The 23,924-nt window shown below is 35.9% G+C and overlaps 3 protein-coding genes across 5 annotated transcripts; all 3 read left to right on the top strand.

Annotated features, from left to right (window-relative positions):
• Positions 1–49: 49 nt before the first annotated feature.
• LOC147385221 (amino-terminal glutamine amidohydrolase) lies at positions 50–5,338 on the top strand. 2 transcript variants are annotated; one of them, XM_086422892.1, is made up of 6 exons: positions 50–281; positions 396–501; positions 1,315–1,392; positions 1,567–1,694; positions 4,486–4,610; positions 5,011–5,338. In XM_086422892.1, exons 1-6 carry the CDS (start codon positions 187–189, stop codon positions 5,166–5,168), a joined length of 690 nt encoding a protein of 229 aa, XP_086279018.1. In that variant the 5' UTR covers positions 50–186; the 3' UTR covers positions 5,169–5,338. The 2 variants fall into 2 exon arrangements, with proteins under 2 accessions (XP_086279018.1, XP_086279020.1); XM_086422894.1 differs by having other exon boundaries at positions 129–281; positions 396–505.
• A 631-nt stretch (positions 5,339–5,969) lies between these two features.
• On the top strand, positions 5,970–7,740 carry LOC147385220 (DTW domain-containing protein). Its single transcript, XM_086422891.1, has one exon. It carries the CDS (start codon positions 6,330–6,332, stop codon positions 7,134–7,136), a length of 807 nt encoding a protein of 268 aa, XP_086279017.1. The 5' UTR covers positions 5,970–6,329; the 3' UTR covers positions 7,137–7,740.
• Positions 7,741–8,929: 1,189 nt separating this feature from the next.
• Positions 8,930–23,556, top strand: VLN2 (villin 2). Of its 2 annotated transcripts, none has more exons than XM_086422503.1 (23): positions 8,930–9,272; positions 11,105–11,275; positions 11,515–11,614; positions 12,806–12,874; positions 12,966–13,202; positions 13,302–13,479; positions 13,658–13,790; positions 15,554–15,713; positions 15,789–15,936; positions 16,023–16,123; positions 16,245–16,403; positions 17,222–17,290; positions 17,374–17,442; positions 17,577–17,714; positions 17,999–18,127; positions 19,355–19,502; positions 19,694–19,704; positions 19,796–19,936; positions 20,044–20,169; positions 21,685–21,747; positions 22,062–22,317; positions 22,723–22,943; positions 23,186–23,556. In XM_086422503.1, the coding sequence occupies exons 2-23, from the start codon at positions 11,220–11,222 to the stop codon at positions 23,297–23,299; spliced, it is 2,826 nt and encodes a 941-aa protein (XP_086278629.1). In that variant the 5' UTR covers positions 8,930–9,272; positions 11,105–11,219; the 3' UTR covers positions 23,300–23,556. The 2 variants fall into 2 exon arrangements, with proteins under 2 accessions (XP_086278629.1, XP_086278631.1); XM_086422505.1 differs by lacking the exon at positions 8,930–9,272 and adding an exon at positions 10,804–10,949.
• The last annotated feature ends 368 nt before the right edge of the window (positions 23,557–23,924 follow it).

Genomic DNA, 23,924 nt, shown 5'->3' with positions numbered 1-23,924 from the left:
GAAGATAAGAATTCTTCATTCGATTCAAATCGGCCGGTTTTTGGAAACCTGGTCGATTTGACTCAAAGACTCGGAACGGATTCAGCGTTTCACCGATCTCGAGTTGATTCAAAGCTTCTGAGTCCCGAGTCCTGACCTAGTGATTCAAAAAAGAGTTGGAGAGGTGAGAAGATCAACGACTGCAACATGACGACTTCGAAACTTGAGTTTCCTTCAACTTCAACCACCACTAGTTCTCCTCTTTTCGATATTTCCACCTTTGATCACACCCCTTCTTACTGGTAACTAAGCTTTTCTCACTCTCTCTATATGTTTTCGATAAGTAAGTATGTTTTGTTTGGTTTTTATTTATTTTTAAAAATAAAAAAAATGTTTTGTTGGTTTGTTATATATAGTGAGGAGAATGTGTACTTGCTTTGCAAGAAATTAAGCAAGAATGGGGTGGCAGATAGAGAGGGATTAGATCTTTTTGTTGTGTTCATATCTAATGGGAACAAACAGGCATGTACGCTCTCATTCATTCCTGTTCTGTATTGGGTTTATGAATCATCCATCACATAATTTATATATTGCACATTATCTTTGAATTATGTGAGTGTTTCAAAAAAAATTTAGTTCAATATTGGTGGATGTTTTGGATTTTTTCGTTGATCGAATCAATTAGCTACTTGACTTGTTATAGTTGATGAAATAAACACATGTAGGCTTTTAGCTCCTTGTCCATGGTACTAAGCATCGATTCCCTATTCTCAACGATGGTCAACTACCTATTCTGAGATTTATTTACTTAAAAAAATTCTGAAATAATATTTAGGAAAGTTTTTAGGCATTGTGTGTTTTGAGATTCGAAATACTATATCGAAGGGAATCAACTGGATCCAATAAAATAAAAAAAAAGAGGTACTTCTTTTAGGTTTAGGAAAGGAATAAAGAAAAAAATATGAATTTTTAGTCACTGATTTTATGTCCTAATCTTTGGGATAAGGCTTTGACAATTATAATGATGTTTAATTATATATATATATAACTACTTTCATTTGGATTTTTGGGTTGAAACTTTATCTCACAATTATTTTGTTGATAATCATTTTTTTCTCCATGTACAGTGATCTCTTATGACATCTAGAATAGATTTTGGTTATTTCAATGGTACATTTGCCCAAGACTAGTCCAGTATAAGTTCATAAACATTGTGCTAGATATTTGCCAAAAAAATAAAAAAATACTTGGGCTTCAACTGAATTACTCAGTGTACCCTGTTATTATTATTATTGTCGTCGTTGTTAGTCTGACACCTTCATTACAATTATCTAGATTCCATTGTGGCACCAAAAGGCTAGCAAAAGAGCTGATGGGTTAATTCTCTGGGATTATCACGTGATCTGTATCCAGGTGAGTGTTGGAGTTATTTAACACACTGCAAGTAAGAGATGCACCAGACATCTGAATGTGTGTTATTTTTAGGGTGTATTAGAAACTTAGAATATATGAATGTGTTTAATTTGGTATTTTTGTCTTTCATTCAACCTTACGTCTTGTTATGATATTGCAATGATAACCTTACAGAGAAACAGAGAAGAAAATACTCATCAAGTTTGGGATCTGGATTCGAGTCTTCCTTTTCCTTCTTCCCTAGCCCAGTATGCATCAGAAGCTATCCAACCTTCATTTCAGCTCTACCCGGAGTATCAAAGGTAATTCTTAGTCTGCTGCTTGACTATATAAACTCACACTTTCTGATTAGTAGCATTGACTCCCTGTAAAATTTCTTATAGGGTCCCCGAGATATGGCAACCTTATAATTCATTTCAAGTATCAGCTATTGAATGCATTGTACAATTTGTTCAATTTAGAGTTTCCAATGCTTTTCACTGATGGATTGATTTTCAGGAGCATATTTTCTTACCCGTGTATCTGTTTGTATGATCTGCATCTCACCTAAAAGATCTTTAAGATGTCTTCAATGACTTTCTATCATCTTTTTAAATATATATATATATATGGGGGCGGTTCGACGGACGTCTCCAAAACCGGATAAGAAACTGATGTTTCTCGGACGTTGGATAGACGGAAATCAATGGCGCAGATTCGTTCGAACGTCAATTCAATTGTTAAAAACGGAGTTTCTGAAAATTGCAAACAACTCCCTCGATTTTTACAACTTATTAAACTAACCCCTCGTTCTCTCTTTTCGTCTCGACAGAACGACTGAGACTTCAGTTTTGTTTTCGTCTCCATCGAAATACCTCAACTGCGGACTGCTCGCTCACTCGCTCGCTCTCTCTCTCTCTCGCTCGATCGAGATCGAGTCTCGACAGAAAATCAAACCCCCATTCGTCCCGACAGAACTCCCTCACGTTAAACCGATTGTTTTCGTCTTCGTCTTGAGTGGAGTGAAAGTGATGTCGAGTTTCACTTTTGTGTGTGAAGGCGTGCCGTGCGGGCTGTGTGTGTGCTTGTGTCTGTGTGACACAGAGAGAGAGATTTGCTGATCTTCCAACGACCTTCATTTACTTCCAAACACAAAAAATTATACTTACAAAAAATATGGAATTCCCGTGACCCAGAAACACCTTCCAACTCATTTGAGAAAAGAAAAAGAAAAAAAAAAAAGGTCAACAGCTTCTCCAACGTACATCATTCATAATCGTGAAGAAGGGCCCAACTGAAAAGCTTCCATCAATTACCGGGAAAGCACATAATCATCATCTTCGCTGCAAGCCGATCTCCTTGGCTTGCTTTTATTAAAAGATTACTCAGATGAAATCTTGATCTTCCTCCAAGGTCATCACTGAGTGAAATAAATCACAATAATTTCACATCTCTAATGTTTGCAGTCAATGGACACCACAAACCTTTGGACACTCCTCTTTTGGTGCCATATATATTTAGTTTATCTACTCATAGAAGTCCTCGTAAGGTGAAAATCCACTTGAGGAGTCGCTTTCATATAATGGGGTCTCCCTCGGAGATGACGGAAGCATCTCTCTCTGTTGAGAAGCTGCACCTGAAACAGAACAAAAAAAAAAAAAACTTTGAAAAAGAGGAAAAGAAACTAGAACACTATAAATGGTGGTATGGCAGTAAAAGTGACATTCATGGGGATATGATATACCATTTGTTGGGTCTTACCTAAGAGATCTATCTACCATTTTGTCGGTCCTAATGAAGAGATTTGAGTTTATAACTTAGAAAGCAAACCTTTTTGTCCTCTTGAGCGGAACTTCTTGGTATGCCGCCTAATAAGCCTCCTAGCTTTTGTCATGGTCAGTTGCCTTGCAAGAGGAAACTCAACATCACTTTCACTCCACTCAAGATGGAGTTCGTCATCTGCTTCACCCCTCATAGTTCGCAAAACAAAACAATTGGTTTAACGTGAGGGAGTTCGATGGAGACGAAAACAGAACTGAAGTCTCAGTCGTTCTGTTGAGACGAAAAGAGAGAACGAGGGGTTAGTTTAATAAGTTGTAAAAATCAAGGGAGTTGTTTGCAATTTTCAGAAATTCCGTTTTTAATAATTGAACTGACATTCGAACGAATCTGCGCCGTTGATTTCCGTCCATCCAATGTCTGAGAAACATCAGTTTCTTATGCGGTTTTGGAGACGTCCGTCGAACCGCCCCCTATATATATACGGTTCATGGGACAACATCCATGACCAAGGTTTTTTGTAAACCACATTTGATAGGGTCAGAAGTTTCGGAATGGGCTGATTTTTGGTGAGGAGATCATCTTCTTCAAACCTCACAAAAAATCAGCCCATTCTGAAACTTCTAACCCCAATTTACAAGTTGAAGAATCGTGGACTATCAATTTTTTTGTAAACCACTTTTGATGGGGTTAGAAGTTTCGGAATGAGCAGATTTTTGGTGAGGAGATCATCCTCAACAAAAAGCAGCCTATTCCGAAACTTCTATAACCCATATTAAGACAAAAACAGTTGTCATAGATGTCACAATTGTTGTCCCATGAACCTCCCCCTATATATATATATATTTGAGTGACTTACAGTATTACTATTGTTTTGTGAAATTGTCACATTGGGCCTCAAGACATGGTCAAAAGTTAGATAATTGATCTTGGTTCTAGAGTCTTTGTCGTTAACAAATCTTGTTTCAGTCTATACATCTATTATTGGGTCACTAGATATTTGGAAAGTTTTGATCAATTTGCGAAACCTCAAGAGTTGTTTAAACTCTTTTTCTTCTTTTCTCTTTTGTCTGCTCCTCTTTTACTGCCAATAATCTTTCAAGGAATGTCTTTTTTATACATTTCAAACATTTGTCTTTCCAAAGTGATTTTACTAGACTTGTTCAAGTCGACCACAAAATTATTTTAGAATCTCATTCCTATTGTGTGCTTCATTTGAGAGCCTAATATGACCTATACTAGATATAATAACGTTAAGATGCATTTTTGAGCCAAAGCATACTTTTTCATAATCCTCAGTCCTCACTGCAAGATATGTATTTTTGTGATATTCAGGCTTTTCCGTGTGGTTCATGCTCCAATTTTCCTTCGCTTTTTTGCCTCTGATAGAAGACACATGAAGGACTCTGTTGGAAACTGGACTGCTCAACCTCCTGTGTATGAACCCATAGTTGCTCAAGGTAAAAAAAAAAAGAATTGTTGGAAATTGATTTTTCTCAGGAAATTCTATTTCATGCGAGCATGGTCCAAGAGAAAATGGATTTCATGGGAAAATGTTTGGTGGTTTTTGATGCACATAGGAAAATGTCAAAAGAGTGGGTAATTGCAAGAGAAAAACATTAGTATTTTCCTGTCCTAAAGATAAATAATTTCCCGGGGGATCAGGTTAGCAAATCTTCAATCAGTGGCCAGGAAATTACTTTTTTTTTTCTTCCAGGAAAACTATTTTCCCACTGACTGTCTTGCGGAATCATACGGATCCTTAGTTATCTTCCCTTACTATATGAGGAACAAATATGCAATTCTTAGAAATTATCATCTTCATCTAATGTCTGAGTCAATTTTTTTTCTGCAATATAGATGGAACTGTGCACAACCTGGATGAGTACATAAAATTTGGTGCCGCAGATGTGACAAACATCAGAGATGATTCAATCAACAGAGTCTTCTTGGAAAAATTGGGTGTGGTGGTAAGAGAAGGCGAGCTGGAAGATTTCTTTAATCTTATTTCTCAATGATTGGTTGTAATCTCATCAAGTCAGACTCGCACTAATTATGAGTTAATCTTTCTTTTATGGAAAAAATGCAATTACAGATCAAACTGTTATTGAATCTGCCTGTTGTATGTATTAAACTATTGTTACATCCACAGTTTGATAAATAAACTAGTTTTCAAAGTGTTTATCCAGATACCGAGCATAGGCTTCCTCTTGTTGTTCCTCATGCTGAGAATTTGGGTATGAGTGTGTAGGCAAAAATCAATTTACCAAGAAGGTCACACCTACCTTCTTGGTAATGAAATTGTTTCTTTAACAAATTTGAATGACTTGGGCAAGTTCTCTCCTTCTCCCTTTCTCTCTCTCTCTCCACAAAGGAATGTCTCACGAGAATGATTTGTGGAAAAAAATTATTTTACGAAATTGGGTACAAAGTCTTTTGAGAATCCGAGATAAAAATGTATTGTTCTTCATAAGCCTTTTTTTTTGGTTCATGTTCCGAAGATTATTTCTGGTTAAAGAATCTCTTTCCAATTGTTGTGGAACAATTAGGAGATCCTCTTGAAGAAATATAGATTTGCTTTGGATGGTAACATGTTATTAGGCGGTGGTCTTGCTTATGGGGTCAAGTCAATAATCAATATGTTTTAAGAAAAATATTTAAACATCAAATTCTATCAAGCCTATCCAATCACTTTTTCATATATATGGAAGTTGTATAAGTAAAGAGATCCTTGCATAGACGAGATCGAGTCTTCTCATATGAGTTTTTCGATACATTTGAGACATTTCGTTCAACAATGAGAAAATTGAATGTGAATTGACTTACTCATCCGTATCATTGCTGGCTGATATTGAGACGACTTGGGTGATGCGTCCCGATCTGGGACAAGTTTTGAAACCATGATTCATTGTGACGAATCCAACTGTGAAGGGAATTGTGTGAAAAAATAAAAATGAAAAAACAAAGGTTATGTTACGAAATCAGAGCAAGGTAACTTTCTGAAGTATGATACCCTTATTCGTAATTCTCTCGAAAACAAAACTCAGATCTCAGGTAAGGTAGGGTTCTTATGCCCTTTATTTCTTAACAGAGGAGAGGTGCCTCTCGTCATGCTGCCATAGATCACGCACCACGGCGCATTTTAGTCACTTTCACAGCGACACTCTCTCTCTCTTTATATGGAAGAAGAGAAACTCATACATTTTGAATTGGAAGAATCGAGCGGGAAAAAGAAAAAAAGAGAGAGATGCTTGAATGGATGCGGGCGCCCTGCTAACGTGTGCCTCTGCGACGAACTCCCAACCGAACCCTTCTTAACCTCCACCCAAATACTTATCCTACACCACCCTCATGAGCTCCGCCACAAGCTTGCCACTGTTCCCATCCTCACCAAATGCCTCATTGACTGCCGAATCCTAATTGGTCGACGCCTCAGTCTCGGATCCTCCCCCCTTCTCGATTCTCTCTACAAAGCCTCCATCGAAGATCATCTTCGACCTCATCGAGCAATTTTCCTCTTTCCAGGTACTGAATCTTCGCCCTCTCTAGAATTGAATCAATGGGTATCTTCGAATTTGGATAAAATTCAGATAGACGATCTTGTTTTGATTGTGTTTGATGGGACATGGAAGCATGCAAAGGAGATGGTGAGTGCTAGCCTTCCCTTTTTATCAAAATTTGCGAGTGGGGTTTGCTTGAATTACGATGTTGGGGTGGGTGGAGAGACTATATTTGATTCAGAATTGATTCTTCGGAAGGAGCCGTTTAGTGGGTGTACTAGTACGATAGAGGCCGTCGCTCGATCTTTGCGGATTCTTGAACCTCGCGGGGTTGAGATAGAGGACAGATTGATTTCGGTTTTGAGGGCCATGGTTCGCTTTCAGGCTTGTTATTTGAAGCCTGTTAAACCAAGGCCAAGGCTGTCAAAGAAGAGAGATGAAGAGAAGAAGAAGAAGTTGCAGAGTCCTGAACTGCTGGATCATTGAATTCTCTTAGATTCAATTCGTTTTCTCTACTTAATTGATGCTAAAAAGCATATTTTCTTGACAATGCTTGTAAGAAATTTATTTGCTCTATATGAACCCAGCCTCCCTCCAAAAAGGGTGAGGTCTCGAGTTCAAGCACCTTAGTTGGCCATCCATAAGGATTTATCCTGGCTTACTTTTATGTGGGGATTTAGGCGAGATATGGTGCTCTAAGAGGCCAATTGTTTCGTCCCTGGTTGGGCCTTCCCGTCTGAACACTAATATCATTCAACAAAAAAAAAAAAGGTGTTACTTTATATGCATTTGTTGATGTAAGGTCATGAGAATATGTACTGGTGTGTAGTTGTGCTTGTGCTCGATATGATATGTGACATGCAATACACTAAAGAGACGATAAATAGGAGAAATGCTTAAGGTAATTTGTTACATGGATGCATGACATCGAACACTTGCTTGGTCATATTATGGATTACTCGCCTCGTGCTAGGTGTGTTTTTGGCACGTGGTTTGTGCTTGAGTTTTATATTTTTTCACATTTTCCATCAAAGAGGATGTTAATCCATTTGCCCAATTTCGAAAGAGAATAAAAACTTGAGTTCAATCATATTGTGCATAAAGGTGCTTCGAGTTCGATACAAAAGTCCATTTACATAAACACATATTACACATGTATATGATGCCTTGGACGTGATTTTTTTTGGATGGGTAAGCTGGACTTGAACCCACAATCGTCAATGGATGTTAAAACATCTAGGCACCTAGATGCTAGAACATCTAATATCATGGTATCTAATTCTGGCCTGATCTTCAATGTCAATGTGTGAAAATTGTGAAGCATACTCCTTATATTATTTAAGTGAATGGTACTTGTTAGGCAAGGTGAGCACCTCTTCACTGAACATGTAGATTTGCTCTTACTCATTGATGAATAGAACACGGTCACGCCCTTGGGATGGCTCATATTCACCATACATAATGATAGTGTTGAGATGCAAAGCATAGATGGGCATAGGGTTGAGGATTTTATGAATAATGGTTAAAAAACCAGCCTGAATCAAGGTAGCTTTATCACCCAAGGAGCTGTTTTTGGGAGAAAAGTCACGGTATTCTTTTAATAAGAAATCTCATTAGTTTATGAGAGAAGACCTAAGTCAAAGGAGCTATCTCTAATAATCATTAGAGCGTCTCATTCACTCTCGACCTTGGTCTTATCTAATATATTAGTGCAAAATGACCTTACTACCATCGTCTTCAACTTGAAATAAAAATGTCATTGATTTCTATTAGGAAAACTAATTATCTTCTACTTTTATCGGGTAAAATTCTTCTTTTACCTTTATTTTCAATCTCAAGATATTGATTTTAACTATCAAACCTAAAAAAAATATAAATGATTTTGGATTTAGAAGATAATAAAATTTTTTTTATAGAAAATTATAAGATTCTCTAAAAGGAATTAAAGACATATTGGTTAAATAGGTGAACATTAAGTTACTAAAGGTTTGAAGAAAGGTTTTTTTTTTTTTTGAAAGTTTAGATAAAGAGAACAAGGTTAAAAGGTGTATTGCTTTGAAAAAAATAGTGGTATCTCAAATATTCACCAAAATGTCACTCAAAAAAATAATTAAGGAGGGGTGTGGGGGTGTCTGTCATTATTTTGAAAACACGAGGAACATCTCAAAGATTCGGCAAAATTAGGAGAGGAAAAAAAAAGAAAAAAACCAATCATGGTCTTGTTCCAGCCAATTTTAAATCTCACAATACATTTTGTTGAAAAGGGAAAAAAAAAACTTTAGTGTCTGGAGCATTAAGTTGTCCAAAATTTAGGGAGCATTGAGTGAACTATGAAGTAATTTCCAAACAAAAAACGAACAACGCGTTTTTTCTGTTTGCGGTCTGCCCGGTACTAACGTGACCGCTTCAGCTGTACAGATCAATATCCGTTGTTAAGTCCCCACTTTTTTTTATCTTCTTCTACACCCAAAATTACCATCTATCAATCAAAGATATCTCAAAAGAGTAAGAGAGAGAGAATTCACGTAATGTCCCTTAATTGCCAGCTCCGCAACACAATCTCCTCGTCACTCCATTACCATCTCCAGCAGGCCGCATCACCTTTTCCTTCCATCTCATAAGGTACGTTTGGTTTCTCAAGATACTCGTAATATGGTTAAATTTCGCTATTTTGCTCACATTTTTATAGATCTCTCCTTCATTTCTGGATTTTTTTTTTAAATTTATTTATTTATCTCTGCTGCCATATTTTGTAAGTCATGGATCCGAGCTTCTAATTTATCAGTTTTTTTTTTCTTTAATACTTTTAATGGTTGTTGGTCATTACGTGCTCTTTTGATTGCTTGTATTTTATTTTTCTTATTTGGAAAATTAGAGTTTGATCTGCTGCAAAATGAGTATTTTTCATTTGATCTTTATGTTTTCGAAGGTGAGAGCCAGGTCGAGTAATTGAGTAGCATCTCTAGGGATTATATTTGTAAAAGACCTGATTTTCGAAATGAGTGAGAAATACTGAAATTCCTTTAGGTGCATTGCAAATGGATTATTTTCTTGTAACTTTTTAAGTGTAAAAGCCCAAACCACGGGCAGAGCCAGGCTTTTGCCCATGTGGGGGCAATTTAGAGTGAAAAAATATTTTTGTGGGGGCAACTATGAGTGGAAATTTTAATTTTTTTTTTTTGTGGGGGCAATAGTGGCAGATTTCTTTATCTGCTGCTAATATCTGTTGCAATAGCTCATTAATATATGAACTTTGAAAATTCTTGTGGGGGCAAATGTACTATGAATATGCCCACATGCACATGCACGTATGTGGTGGCTTTGCGGGGTAACCCCCATAATGTAATCTCTCTCTTAAAACAAGAAAGAAAGAGAGGGAGTTCCTATATATTAACCTGAGAATACTTCTTCTCCTAAGCAATATGGTATTAAATTTTTAAAGCAAAAAAAGGGCAAGAGATTAAAACAAATGAAGGAGTTCTGAAATTTTATTTCCCATAAAAAAATTTGAGTTAAAAGTTGTGGTTCAAGCAAACCGGAAAAAAAAGAGTAAAGTAAAACATTTATAAGAATGATTCAAATTCCCAATGAAAATCTCCGAGTGATCGTGAATCCCTTTTATTGTGTCACCTTCTCTTATTTGGTTTCTTTTTTTACCATCTTTGAAATTTTGTCTAGACAGATTGGGACTAAGTTCTTTACGTTGGAAGTGTTTTAGTCTAGAAATATTAAACCCATCCGTCTTATCAAAAAAGGGAATCAATCTTCAATTTTCTATTAGAGCATGTTGTGATTCACAAAATGGTATCAGAGTGAACTTTCTTCAACTTCTATTTTTCTTTTTATTGTAAGTGTTATTGGAAGGTTACATGGCAAGTGTTAGCGGGGCATTTTGGGTGCTGTGTGGTTCCCATGGTACACTTGGTGACTCATTTTTCTCCACTTACACTAAGCTATTCAGACAATGTAGAGGTTGTTTTTGAGGATTTTGTATTCAGATGGGATCTTATTGTGAAGGGCGGTAAGTAGCTAGTTTCCCCTTATTTACTTGAGGTAGGTTTTTGAGACTTCAATCTTGAACGGTTGTTTGTAATTGTACATTTGAAGCCTAGTAAAATCTTTATCTGTAGAAAATGTATATATGGAAAGAGAAAATATGGAGTTGCAAGCTATCTTTCTTGGGCGCAACAGAGACATGGCTAGATTACATCATGGACACATAATTTGCCCTAAAAAAGTGAATTGTATGACATCAGTATGGTTTCCATTTTGAAGTGTCCGGTTAGTATAGATTGCAAGGTATTATGAAACAATAAGCTCTGTTTTGTTGGGTGCATGATCAACTGACTTAGATTTTGGATGACATGATGATTCATCTATTTCATTCTATTGTTAGAATCTTTGAGAATATACTTATTGTCATTTCATTTTTGTTACCTTTCCCTTTTCTGCAGCAACCAATTATATTGTTGATTGGATTGTGGAGATTATTGAGGTTAGGTGGGAATTTCAAAGGTTTTCTCTTCGGTGTTGTCATAAGAAAGGGAGTATAAAGAAAGTTGCCACAAAATGGCCAGCTCTGCAAAAATCCTCGATCCTGCATTCCAGGGAATAGCTCAGAAAATGTATCCTCCATATAAATACCAGTCTTAATAAATGACTTTTATTTTTCCATGTTTTCTTCTGTACCAAGCAGCTAAAAAAGGAAAAAAGAAAAATTGACGTCTTCTCTAGCTGTGTTTTCTTCGTTTGCTTCATTTGTTTTGATTATTAAAAAAATTCTTTTAGTTGGAATGTTTAATTTAGTGTGAAAAAAGCTGGTCATATTTTGCCTTTTTCGGTTTTCATACTTAACATCTTATAGAGGGACTGAAATTTGGCGCATAGAGAACTTTCAGCCAGTTCCCCTACCAAAATCTGATTGTGGTAAATTCTACATGGGAGATTCTTACATTGTTTTGCAGGTATTGATCATTTTCTACCTTCATTTTATGTTCTTGATTCTGGTTTCTGCATATCCTCCTGCCTCCGTCTCTCATCATATTCATAATCTAGCTTGAGATTTCAATTTTATTCCCGGGTGTTCGAGATGATTTATTGTACCATGTTGCTGATGCATTTTAGTTAACTCTCACGAGGAACATAACTTTGTTTTAATGAATCTTTGCACCTATAAAAGATAGCTTCTAACAATAATTAAATCCGATTTCTAATTGACAATAACTTTTACTTAAAATAAACTAATTAGAAGATAGTTGGGTGGAGTTCACTTGCTTTTGGATCCCTCAACAGATTCCATGGTCTTTGGGTTCCAATTGACCAATGCTTCTATGTCAAAAATGTTTTTGGAGAACATTGCTGTATAACCAAACGTATCACTGAATTAGTGCCAAACTTTGAAGACTTCAAAAAATTTGAAGATGCCTTTCTTACACCTAAATCATTCTCTTGCAATCCCATCCTTGGTTCTTGCTTCCAAATTTGCTCACAATAACTCTTCTCCACATAATTTAAACTCCATCTCTCGACCCTTTACCTAATCTAGCAAAGGCAAGAAGTCTGTTCAATTCCCGTTTGGAAATCAACCTCAACCCACTTGATGGAATTTAGATGAATCATTATGTGTCTGTTCTGGATCAATCGACATGTGCAAGTTTCTGAACTTGATTGGAGCACTTTTCAGTTGCTGTCTAATTAAATATTCATGACTGAGAGTTTAATAATCACTTCAATGTACAAATAATAACCTTGTTAGTCATCACTTCATTGTATATATGTTTGTGAGACTATCTTTCCTTTAATTATAGCTTCTGTTGCCAAGGTTAAGCTGAATAGTAATTTCTGTATCTGATGCTCTAACTGAACGCACATTTTGGAGGAGCTCTTCCTTTAAATGATGCTGTGGAAGAATTAGATATTCCCTTAAAGCTTTATGCACTCATTTTGAGCAAAATTTCTGCACAAAAATTTCCATTCATAAAGTTTTTATTTTTATTTTTGATAGGTAAAGGGTTTGTGGTTAGCAAGGTGAAGGTGGGTTAAAGGGGGATTGAACCTAGGATGTGGGAACAACACTCCACATGTCTGACCAACTTAGCTAAGTTGGCACTTTTTACTTATAAAGTCCTTTGTTGTGATTATCCTATTTTTTGCAGACAAGTGCTGGCAAGGGAGGTGCTTATCTATATGATATTCACTATTGGATTGGAAAAGATACGAGTCAGGTGTGCTTCTAGTCCTCGTTTGTGCCCTAAAAAGCAGATACTTACCACAAAACTTTGTTCTCACATGTTTTAATATTTGAAACTATGGTAGGATGAATCTGGAACTGCAGCAATCAAGACAGTTGAACTTGATGCAGTCCTTGGAGGTCGTGCAGTGCAGCACAGGGAACTCCAAGGCCATGAATCTGACAAGTTCTTGTCATACTTTAAACCATGCATTATTCCATTGGAGGGGGGTGTTGCTTCTGGATTCAAGAAATGTGAGGAGGAAAAGTTTGAAACACGGCTCTATGTTTGCAGAGGAAAAAGAGCTGTCAGATTGAAGCAGGTACTGCAAACATTTTTATTTTATCTGATATGGAATGCCTTCTAATCTACAACTGGTTTACATCAAAGGGGATATGAATCTGTGTATTTGGTTGTACAGGTTCCATTCGCTCGCTCTTCATTGAACCATGATGATGTGTTTATCCTGGACACCGAGAGTAAACTTTATCAGTTTAATGGTGCAAACTCCAATATTCAAGAAAGAGCGAAGGCTTTGGAAGTAATTCAGTATTTCAAGGATAAGTATCATGAGGGGACGTGTGAAGTTGCAATTATTGGTTAGTCTATTCATGTACCATTTGTGTGCTCTCTTTTTCCATCTCATTCCATTACTTTACCATAGTGATTAAGATAGATTCTTGCTAAACAATTTAATGCAATCAAACTGCATTTCCCTATATATTTCCATATTTTGCTAATTTTTTATATTCATATGAATGGTGTTTATTGTGCCAGAGGATGGAAAGCTACAAACTGAGTCAGACTCGGGTGAATTCTGGGTCATCTTTGGTGGTTTTGCACCACTTGGAAAAAAGGCTGCAAGTGATGAGGATGTTACTCTGGATGCTGCACCCGGGAAACTTTATTGGTATTGCATTTTCTTTCAGTATATTACTTTTGCAGGGGAAAGGAATTAGTTATATCGCCACCTTGAGATTTGATTCAAACATTGCATGGCATGGCCGTGGATTACATTTCTTTGATATTCGTAAGGAAAATTATATTTTTCCAGATAATTTGTGGTGTCTATGCTGTATGGGTATCGAAGTCCAAAACATGGGTACAAAGTGTCAGACTCTACTAGCAATAAGAAATAGGATTCATAGACTCGAACATTATATTTTTGGAATAACTTAAACAAAGTAATTAATTTTATGTAATTGTACTATTATGTGAATCAGATTCCCATACAGGACTAATGGAGTAGAAGTGCCAATTTCGCTAAGTTGGTAATGACCTGTGGAGAGTTGTTCCCATGTCCTAGGTTCAAATTCACTTGAACCCAACTTCACCATACAGACCACTAACTCTTTACTTATATGAAAAAGTTATGGAGTATTATCAGATGCTCTACTCAGAGGGTGAAAGCTCAATGCCATTCTTTGATGGTGTACTGTTTGGTAGGGTGAGTCAGGAGCAAAGGATTATTTGGAGAAGACCTTCGAGGAAGAATTTCAGAAACATTACGCTAGTGAATATAGTAGCTACAAAATTGTTAATAAGTTATTTCTTTTTTTGAAAATAACACAAAGTAAAAGCACAAGCTCAATCAGTTACATTCTAATTAATTGGTTATATTGATAATTTATTTATAAATATTATAAAAATAAAAATATAAAAATATTTTTATGTGGTATTAAAAAGTTTGTTCATCATATAAAGTGTTCTAATGTTAAGCTGTATATATTTTTTATGTGACAATAATATTCTCATTGTTATGTAAATTTTTATTTTTATTTTTTATTATCATGTTGTCGGACTCTCATATGCCAGAGTTAACTTGTAGCAGAACACTATTTATCTTTATTTTATCGCTCAATGTGGTTGTTTATTTTAATTTGTGACTTTTGAGTGTGTTGTCATGGCTGTTTTATCATTTCTACATTTTAATTTGTGTATTTTGTAAAAGTTTCTTAATATTCATAGTCATTTTGGAAGTCAAATTAGGACTAAGAATGTTATTGTAAAGAGATTATTGGCTTTGGAAACTGCAATTTAAGAAGGCGTTTACTTGTTTTAATGGGGGTGTGGTTTCTACTAACGGTTGACCACCATATCCATCGGAAAAATATCATCTCAAACATTTGTTTCCAATGTATCATCTTCTTCACTTTGCTTGTTTACTAATCAAGTGTGGAACGCATCTTCCATATTTTAGAGTTTCATGAGTCATGTTGAAGAGTGTTGGATCTTCAATATGGATGGATGACAGTGGTTTAAAACTGAGGGGACATGTTTTACATTGTGTGTGAGGATTGTCCAAGACATTAGAATAATGGAAGAAAGTTGTACAGTTTTGGATGAATGTCTAAAAGAGAACATAATTTTCAGGGCATTAGAATGGTGGAAGAAAGTTTTACAGTTTTGGATGAATATCTAAAAGATAACATAATGAAATATAACTTGTGTTTTAAGTTAATATTCAAGCGAAACTCTTGGGGGTATAAAGTATATCGTTCCCTGTCCAATGTTATTTACTCTGTAGTTATTGTCGTTTGAGATGTTCATATTTTCTTTTTGATAAAACAAATTTATTGATAAGTTTTTATAAATCAGAAAAGTACTTTCTGATTTGATATTGTTCTTATTCACGAATCTAGTTTTCTCCTCCCTATGTTTGGGTTTCTGCAGCCTTAGTGGTGGTGAGATGACTATGGTAGAAGGTGAACTTTCCAAAGCCATGTTGGAGAACAACAGATGCTATTTACTGGATTGTGGTGCTGAGGTCTTTGTTTGGGTTGGCCGGGTAACACAAGTAGAGGATAGAAAAGTTGCCGGCCAAGCTGCTGAGGTAAATCATTAATGCCCATAACATTGTTCCGGTCATAGAATCAGCAATTGTCATCTCTCTACTTTTGTTTGTCAGGAATTTATCACGAAACAAAGTAGACCAAAGTCAACGCGTGTAACCCGGGTTATTCAAGGCTATGAGACTCGTTCATTCAAGTCCAATTTTGAGTCTTGGCCAATGGGCACAACTTCTGCTACTGACGAGGGAAGGGGAAAAGTAGCAGGTACTAATCATGTCTTCAGTTGGGAGTTAAACTGGTTTTTTTGCAGAGCATGTTTAAAACCATGAAGATATTCTGGTCTCTTTTAGCTTTGCTGAAGCAGCAAGGTATGGGTGTCAAAGGACCCACGAAAGGTGCTCCTGTAGATGAAGATGTCCCACCTTTGCTTGAAAAGGGTGGAAAAATTGAGGTCCGGGTAACACAATTGTTCTATCAAAGTGTTCTCCTTGAATTCATGTTCGATGATACGTTGTCTTAACTCTTTATGACCTGAATGTTATTGGAAATGAATGCTTTTTTACTGTTTTCAGGTATGGCGCATCAATGGAAGTGCCAAGACCCCAGTTCCCAAGGATGAGATTGGTAAATTTTACAGTGGTGATTGCTACATAGTCCTTTATACATACCGCTCAGCTGATAAAAAAGAAGACTACTACTTGTCCTGTTGGATGGGGAAGGATAGTATCCAGGTAATTTAGGTTTAGGAGTCGGGACATTATTTGAAGTTTGAGATAATGAAACAAAAGGGCAATCCCAATCAAGCCTAAGGTGTTGATACCCATGGTTTAGTCATTCCCTCCAATTCCCACTATATATATTCTTTAGACCTAATTTAGTGTTTGGAAACTAGGTTTAGACCTTTTCTTTATTTTGTTTTTGATTGATGATGTCTTAATTTGTGTATACTTAATATCAGGTTGAAAACCACTGGCACTCTTTCAAACTTTTCTCAATTTCTTTTCAGTGTCTTGCTAAATTTTGTATTAGGTGTGCTTATATGCCAAATTAATGGTTTTAGATGGATACTTGACTTTATGCATATTTTGACAACAGGAATGGTGAAGCTCACATATATGTTTGGAAAAAACAACCCATCTTTATCATAGGCTTTTCTCAGACTATTTAGGATCATTTGGTTTTGAGGGACTTCTTGATCTGCAATCAAATGCTCTACCACTAAACTGTGAACCAAAATTCTTATTTTTAATAATTACCGATTCTATTTATAGCTCTCTTGTTTATAGGTAATATTTATAGCTCACTTCCACCAGGAATGACATTCCTTTTTTTTTTTTTTTGGTTTATTAAACTTGCCCTATTTCCCAAGAAGCCATTTTTCTTTCAGCCCTTTCTAATCTTAAACTTCTATATTGGTCCTTCTCAGTCTCCTGATATTTTCCCATAAAATTTCCATTTATAAGAAAGAGGCTTGTCGATTTTCTTTCTGGTTTGAGCTGATTATTATAGCCCTAATCCCATAACTAAATAACTGTATTATCTGTTCCAGGAGGACCAAATGATGGCTACTCGATTGGCAAATACAATGTTCAGCTCATTAAAAGGAAGACCTGTTCAGGTATTATGTGCGTTTTTAAACCATTCAAAAAAGTGGAGAATGCAGCTTATTTAGGATTGAGATCATATGAAGGCTTTCTGCAGGGACGCATTTTTCAAGGAAAAGAGCCACCACAATTCATTGCACTATTTCAGCCTATGGTTGTCTTCAAGGTACTCATAGTTCAGTTCATGTGGACAACAGACCTGTTGAGGTTTTCAATAAATTAAATTTATTATCCTGAAATTGTTACTCTGAAATTGGACCAACTGTTTTATCTTATGTGAACTGGTCTACTTTTATGTAGGGTGGGATAAGCTCTGGTTACAAAAAGTTCATAGCGGACAAAGGTTTGAATGATGAGACATACACTGCAGAGAGTGTTGCACTTGTTCTAATTGCTGGAACATCTCCTCATAACAATAATGCTGTGCAAGTTGATGCGGTACATGCTTATTGTATTATCATTCTCTTTATGAATTATTGATTAAATAACTACTATGTGATGATGACTCTACTATTTTCCTGAAATTGGTCTTAGTATTTTCTCGTGGCATCTATATTAATAACTATTTTTTATTTATTTATAAGTATAATATATTGAAAAAGGGAGAAGAAAGTACAAGGAGGCCGAGGAGGCCTCTCAAAGAGTTACAAATTAATAACTATTCTTACCATAAAATAATTTTTTTTATTGCAATTATTCATGTATTTGTTATTTTCTTTCAGGTGGCAACATCCTTGAACTCTAATAATTGTTTCCTTTTGCAATCTGGGTCTTCAATTTTCACTTGGCATGGAAACCAAAGTACCTTTGAGCAGCAACAGTTAACTGCCAAAGTTGCAGAATTTTTGAAAGTATGCTCTTCATAATCTCTTTCCATTTGTTATTCTTTTCAGTTAATGTGATCTTACATTGAACTGAAACCTGTCATGGATCTTGTCTTGGTAAAGTTTCCACAAGGTCCTGGAAGATTTTAAACTTTATTTTGTCCTTGGAATTTTCTTCGGTAGCATTCATAAAGACAGTCATATATGGTACAAATTTGGAAAAAAAGAACTCGAGAATGCACCATAGAAGCATAGGCATTTGATCCGATGTCTCTCTGGGAATCATTGCTTTTGGAAAGAATGGGAAATGTTCCTCTCAAAAAGTCGTAATAAAAAATCTATCCAAACCACGAAGGATGGGTTTGTTTGATAGTTGCACCGCCACCAAGTATACAAACCACCACTAAGCTGGCGATCCATAAAAAATTTCCACTTATAAATACCTCAAAATTTCTCCTGCTCTATATCACAAGAATGCCTACTCTCTTCTAATGACTCAATATTTCCAATGAGTTTCACATATAACCCTTCCATATCATCCACCTCTTCCCAAAAATGATCTCCCATGTTGGAACATACACACTGGTCCCACTCACAAAAATTGGTTACCCACACTGACATGATAGGGACACCAAAAAAGTCCCCTATAAAAACTTCCTCCATGTGAATTTCTCTTTCTTTCCATAGCATCAACTGCTGCCGCCAGTGCCTGAGGTTGGTATGTCACAACCACCAATTTCTCTGAACCAACAAATTCATTCGATCATATTGTCATCCGTGCTATCCAACTTCGTTTGTTGGAGTGCTAAATACTAGCTTCTTATGAAAGCTTCATATTTTCCTGAGAATATTGCAACGGATTCTAACTTTCAGGGAAAAATTAATTCTTTAACTATTTTTATGAAAAATAAGAAAGTATCTCAATGTTTAGAAAGTACCAGAGGCATTTGTCATCAATATCTGAAGCACCGTGGTACATTCCCTGCCTTATTAATGTAGCTTCCCTCCCTCTAACAGAGGACAGCAGCTATTCAATAGTTCAATTCTCTGCTGGGTATCAACTCTCTTCTTATTTTAATACTTTAGTAAGTGAGTGGAGAAAAGGATCCAAATGATGTGTATTTGACATTCTATGTATTTCAACAATCAAGGGGAAGGTCTATGGTTTAGGATTTTTCGTTTGTCAGCGATATTGGTTAGTTAATGTTATTTCAATTTTATCTTGGAAATTAAAATCTCTCCACTTTTATTCAGCCAGGAGTTGCTTTGAAGCATACAAAAGAGGGAACTGAGAGCTCAGCATTCTGGTCTGCACTTGGAGGAAAGCAAAGTTACATAAACAGCAAGGAAGTGCAAGAGACTGTCAGAGATCCTCACTTGTACACTTTTTCATACAATAGAGGTTGTATTTATTCTCAGATTGAGCAATCTGATCTATGTTACGACTTTTTGACATTTCTTCCTTTCAGTGTACTCTAGTTAATCTTTGATACAATTCAATATCCGAGTTTTGAAAGTACTGGATGAAGCTGATCATTCTTTTTTGACTTTTCTATTTCCGATGGTCGTTCATGTTGCCTTGGTGGTCCTCAGGAAAGTTTGAGGTGTTGTATAAACTTTGTATCTAGGTGCAACTTTCTTAGGTCTCCGATTAATTACATATGATGGATTTTTAACTTTATTTCCCCCAAGCAGGTGTCCGAGGTTTACGGCTTTTCTCAGGACGATCTATTGACTGAAGATACGTTGATTCTTGACACACATGCTGAGGTCTTTGTTTGGGTTGGTCACGAGGTGGACTCCAAAGAGAAACAGAAGGCATTTGAAATTGGTCAGGTATTATTGCTTTGGAATTTAGGTTCTTAGTTTTTTTTTTTTTTTTTTTTTTTGCTTTTCAAGTTATTCCCATCCTTAAGTAAACATGATGTATGGAAAAATTTCAGAAGTACATTGAGTTGGCATCAACCTTGGATGGATTGTCTCCTGATATACCACTATATAAGGTTACAGAAGGGAACGAACCATGCTTCTTCACGACATACTTTCCATGGGATTCCGCAAAATCTATGGTATGTCAGAGATAACGGAAATTCTTTGTTCTTTTTTCGTTGGAGCTTTTCTGTGATCAGTGCTTTTCTACTTTGCTATCTATTTTGGACCCAACAGTGAAGCTAAGACATTGACAAGAATAAAATTAATGTTTGATATGCAATTAACCTGTTCCAAGCCAATGCCAAGAAAACTAATTACTACATGTGAACAAATATGTTTGCTTGAGTTTACTGTTGATTTTCGATCTATAGTCAATCCTTGTTGTGCTGTTTGTTTTACTTTGGGTTGGTCTTCTCAACCCCCCTTCTTAATAAAATATCTCACTCGTCAAAAAAAATAAAAAAATAGTGAGATAGTGGTTGTAGAATAAAGATATAGAACGAGGTGAATGAAGTATTCTTATCTCCATTTCTCCTGAGACCGCTCACTGATGGTTCAGTACTGAAATACTACGGAGCACCTTCTACACGAGGGCCAATTGAAAGAGGTTATGGAAATTAATGTCATTGCAATTGAGCTTGATCCACCTTTCAATAGTAATGTAACACAAGATCCAGATATGGACTTAATTTACACTGTCCAGCAATGCCAATCTAAGTTCTACTAATAGAATTCAAGTAAATTTAATTTGGACTGTCCAGCAATGCCAATTTAACTTCTAGTAATAGAATACAAGTAAATTTAAAGGAGCATGTGGCCAAGCAACAACTCACGAGTAAGAAAAAAACTTGAATTATCTCAAGTTCAGATGTCTGGATTTTTCTGTCCAAAATATACAATTTTACAGAGATAGGAATCGATGGAGGTTGAAGCAAAGTACAACCAAAATGGATCCTGGGTTGTAGGCTTGTTTTGAGGTTGAAGCAGAGGTGGAGGGCTAACCAAACTTCTCCCCAACTCAATGAGCTTGGGAAGATGGTAGGACAAACTGCTGAATCTGTTGCAGTGTACAAGATTAATCAGTGGATAAGGACACATAGTAGTGGATTGGCCTTCCTGAATGAGAATGAGCTCGAGATGACCTTGCATTTGGGACTAATTGGTTTTAAAGAGAAGATGATTCACTTATGGATATCTTCAGCTTCGGATTGATCTATATTGACTGGCAATGAGAGAAAGGTATTGGAATGGACTTACCTCTAATGTGGCAACTTTACACTATAAACCTCATTTGATCTTCTAAGTCATTGTGGTAAATTGATTCCATAATCCCCTCAGTTTTTTTTATGAGCTCCAAATGATGATCAATCATCTTTAAATTTGCATGACTACTAATAAACTTATGGTAACATTCAGACATTTAAATGATTTTAAGGTCGTTACTGCTTCTGGATAATTGATGCATCTTCTCTTTCAAATGCATTCGTTGCCTTTGTTTGGTGAGGTGGGATCAGATTTCTTGTATTCGTCTCCTTAATTTGGGTCATTGTTTTATTGTTTCTTCTAGCTGGTCAACTCGACCCTCTTTAATGAAATGATATTTTACCTATAAAAAAATAATAATTAAGGTATCCTTTCCCATGAAATTGCAGGTTCATGGAAATTCGTTTGAAAAGAAGATTGTATTGCTCTTTGGGTTGTCACATTCTTCAGAGGTAATGCTTGATTTGATTAATTATTCCCCTCATTGTGCATTTAAAAAAATGCTGCAAACAATTTTGCTATAAAATATTATCACTCTGAACCATCCCCCCACTAGGGCAAGTGGATTGTAGATATACATTCAGGATGATAAGCATTTTTATATTAACTCATCATGGCTATTTGTTTCTAGTAAATTGACTATGTAAAGACCATCATAGTTAACAATGAAATAATGTCATGTTGTCTCCACCCAATAACAACTTTTTAGAATTTGAAGGGTTGGTTTTATTCTAATTTACTGCTTATTATGTTATCATTGAGCCAGGATAAGTCTAGTGGATCAAATCAGGGAGGGCCAACTCAAAGGGCTTCAGCTTTAGCTGCCTTATCCTCTGCATTTAATCCATCTTCTGAAACCAAAAATGTTGCTGTAAAGACATCTTCTTCAAGTCAGGGATCACAGAGAGCGGCTGCTGTGGCTGCTCTTTCAGGAGTTCTTACTGCTGAACAGAAAAAGCAGTCACCTGATGCCTCTCCTTCCCGAGCCAATCGAAGTCCTACCTCTGGTGTGAGCGCTTCTGGTAGGGAAACATTTATGATTCCATTTCTCTGATTGTAATGTGGTTGTCTTTGCAGGAAGGAAATAATTGTACCATACTTATAGTTTTGTTGGCAGAGGAGATATTTTTACTATTAGAACTTAATTATTTTGTGTAATTATATGTTTTTAGAGTCCTTATGAAAAATCCTTATAATCAGCACTTGTGAATATAAACCTTTTTTTTTTCCTAGAAACAATAGAAGTCATCTTGTTAGATATTGAAATTCTTTCTTTTATCATTGGGATCATCTTTAAGTTCCTCTTGAATTTGTATAATCCTTAGGTTAGCTCTGATATTTTATAGTTGTTTTTTAGATAGTAAAATCAATTTTCATTCTTCTTCATCATTTAATTTCAGAATTCTGACTTCCATTACCAATTGCAGATGGGATGAAGAGTGAGAATGCTCTTTCTGAGGTTGGGGATTCTCAAGAAGTAGCAGGAGTGGCGGAAACAGTAGAGGCAGTCAAATCCATGGCAGAAGAGGACTCAAGGGTGGATGAGTTGCAATCAAATGAGAATGGTGGTGAACGTAAATTCAGTTACGATCAATTGAATACCAAATCAAGCAATCCAGCTGTTGGAATTGACTTCAAACGAAGAGAGGTTTGCACCCTAATATATTCGTGGTCATTCAATGCTTTTCATAATCCAAACTTTTAGTGGTATTAAATGTTTTTTATTTTTATTTTTAAGAGAATTGTATTTTAAAAAATTGGAAATTTGCTGAAATCAAATCTATTACAAACGATGGACCGAAAGCAGATACCAATCTTGTTTCATCTACCATATCATTTGATCCAGTTTTCAATTTTATTTTGTTTTGTTTTCCTCATTCAACGTCTCAGGCTTATCTGTCTGATGAGGAGTTCCAGAGTGTAATGGGGATGACAAAAGAGGCATTCTATGGGCAACCAAAGTGGAAGCAGGACATGCAGAAGAAGAAGGTGGATCTCTTCTAAGCTTCAATCTGTGGGACTGAGGAATCAACAGCTTTATTTGTGATCACAAAGGATTATTTCTTTCCTAATATTTCTTATGTAGAGGCCTGGTTTGTTTTTTAGACAGTTGTACAAGTTTGTGAGCCGACATCTTGCATAAAAAAGAACACGAAATAAATTTATTCGTAGGAACAGCCTACTGTATTTTTAGGGATACAGCATTGCAATGGTTGCATTTTGGACAGTAGAATTATTTATTTATCCTCTATTTTCTTCTACTCCTGTAGTTGATTGATTTTTATTTGGACTAATTATTGTAGTGTGCAATTTCAGTCTCATATAATAACTAATTGATTTTTTTTACCAGATAAGTATCTTTCCCCTTTTCAGCATAAAACACTGGAATATCAAAAAATTTCCTACCATGTTTCATTTCACAAATCAACATCAACTTTCCATAGAGGAAAAAAAAAATTCAAATCAAATCAACAGATGGACCAAACAACCTTAATGATTATGATTGTAAGCATCGGTATCTTTGGGGAGCCAAATTGCAAATAGATAATGTAACAACTTAAATAATTTTTCTAATTACTTCTCAATCATGAATATCTACTATTATAATTTGATTGTAAAAGTAGTCATA

The sequence above is a fragment of the Akebia trifoliata genome, chromosome 14, assembly GCF_017979445.1.
Source record: "Akebia trifoliata isolate Shusen 1 chromosome 14, ASM1797944v1, whole genome shotgun sequence".
In the NCBI taxonomy this organism is placed as follows: Eukaryota; Viridiplantae; Streptophyta; class Magnoliopsida; order Ranunculales; family Lardizabalaceae; genus Akebia; species Akebia trifoliata.
Note: the sequence above shows the minus strand (reverse complement) of the source record. Positions and strands in the feature narration are given on the sequence as shown.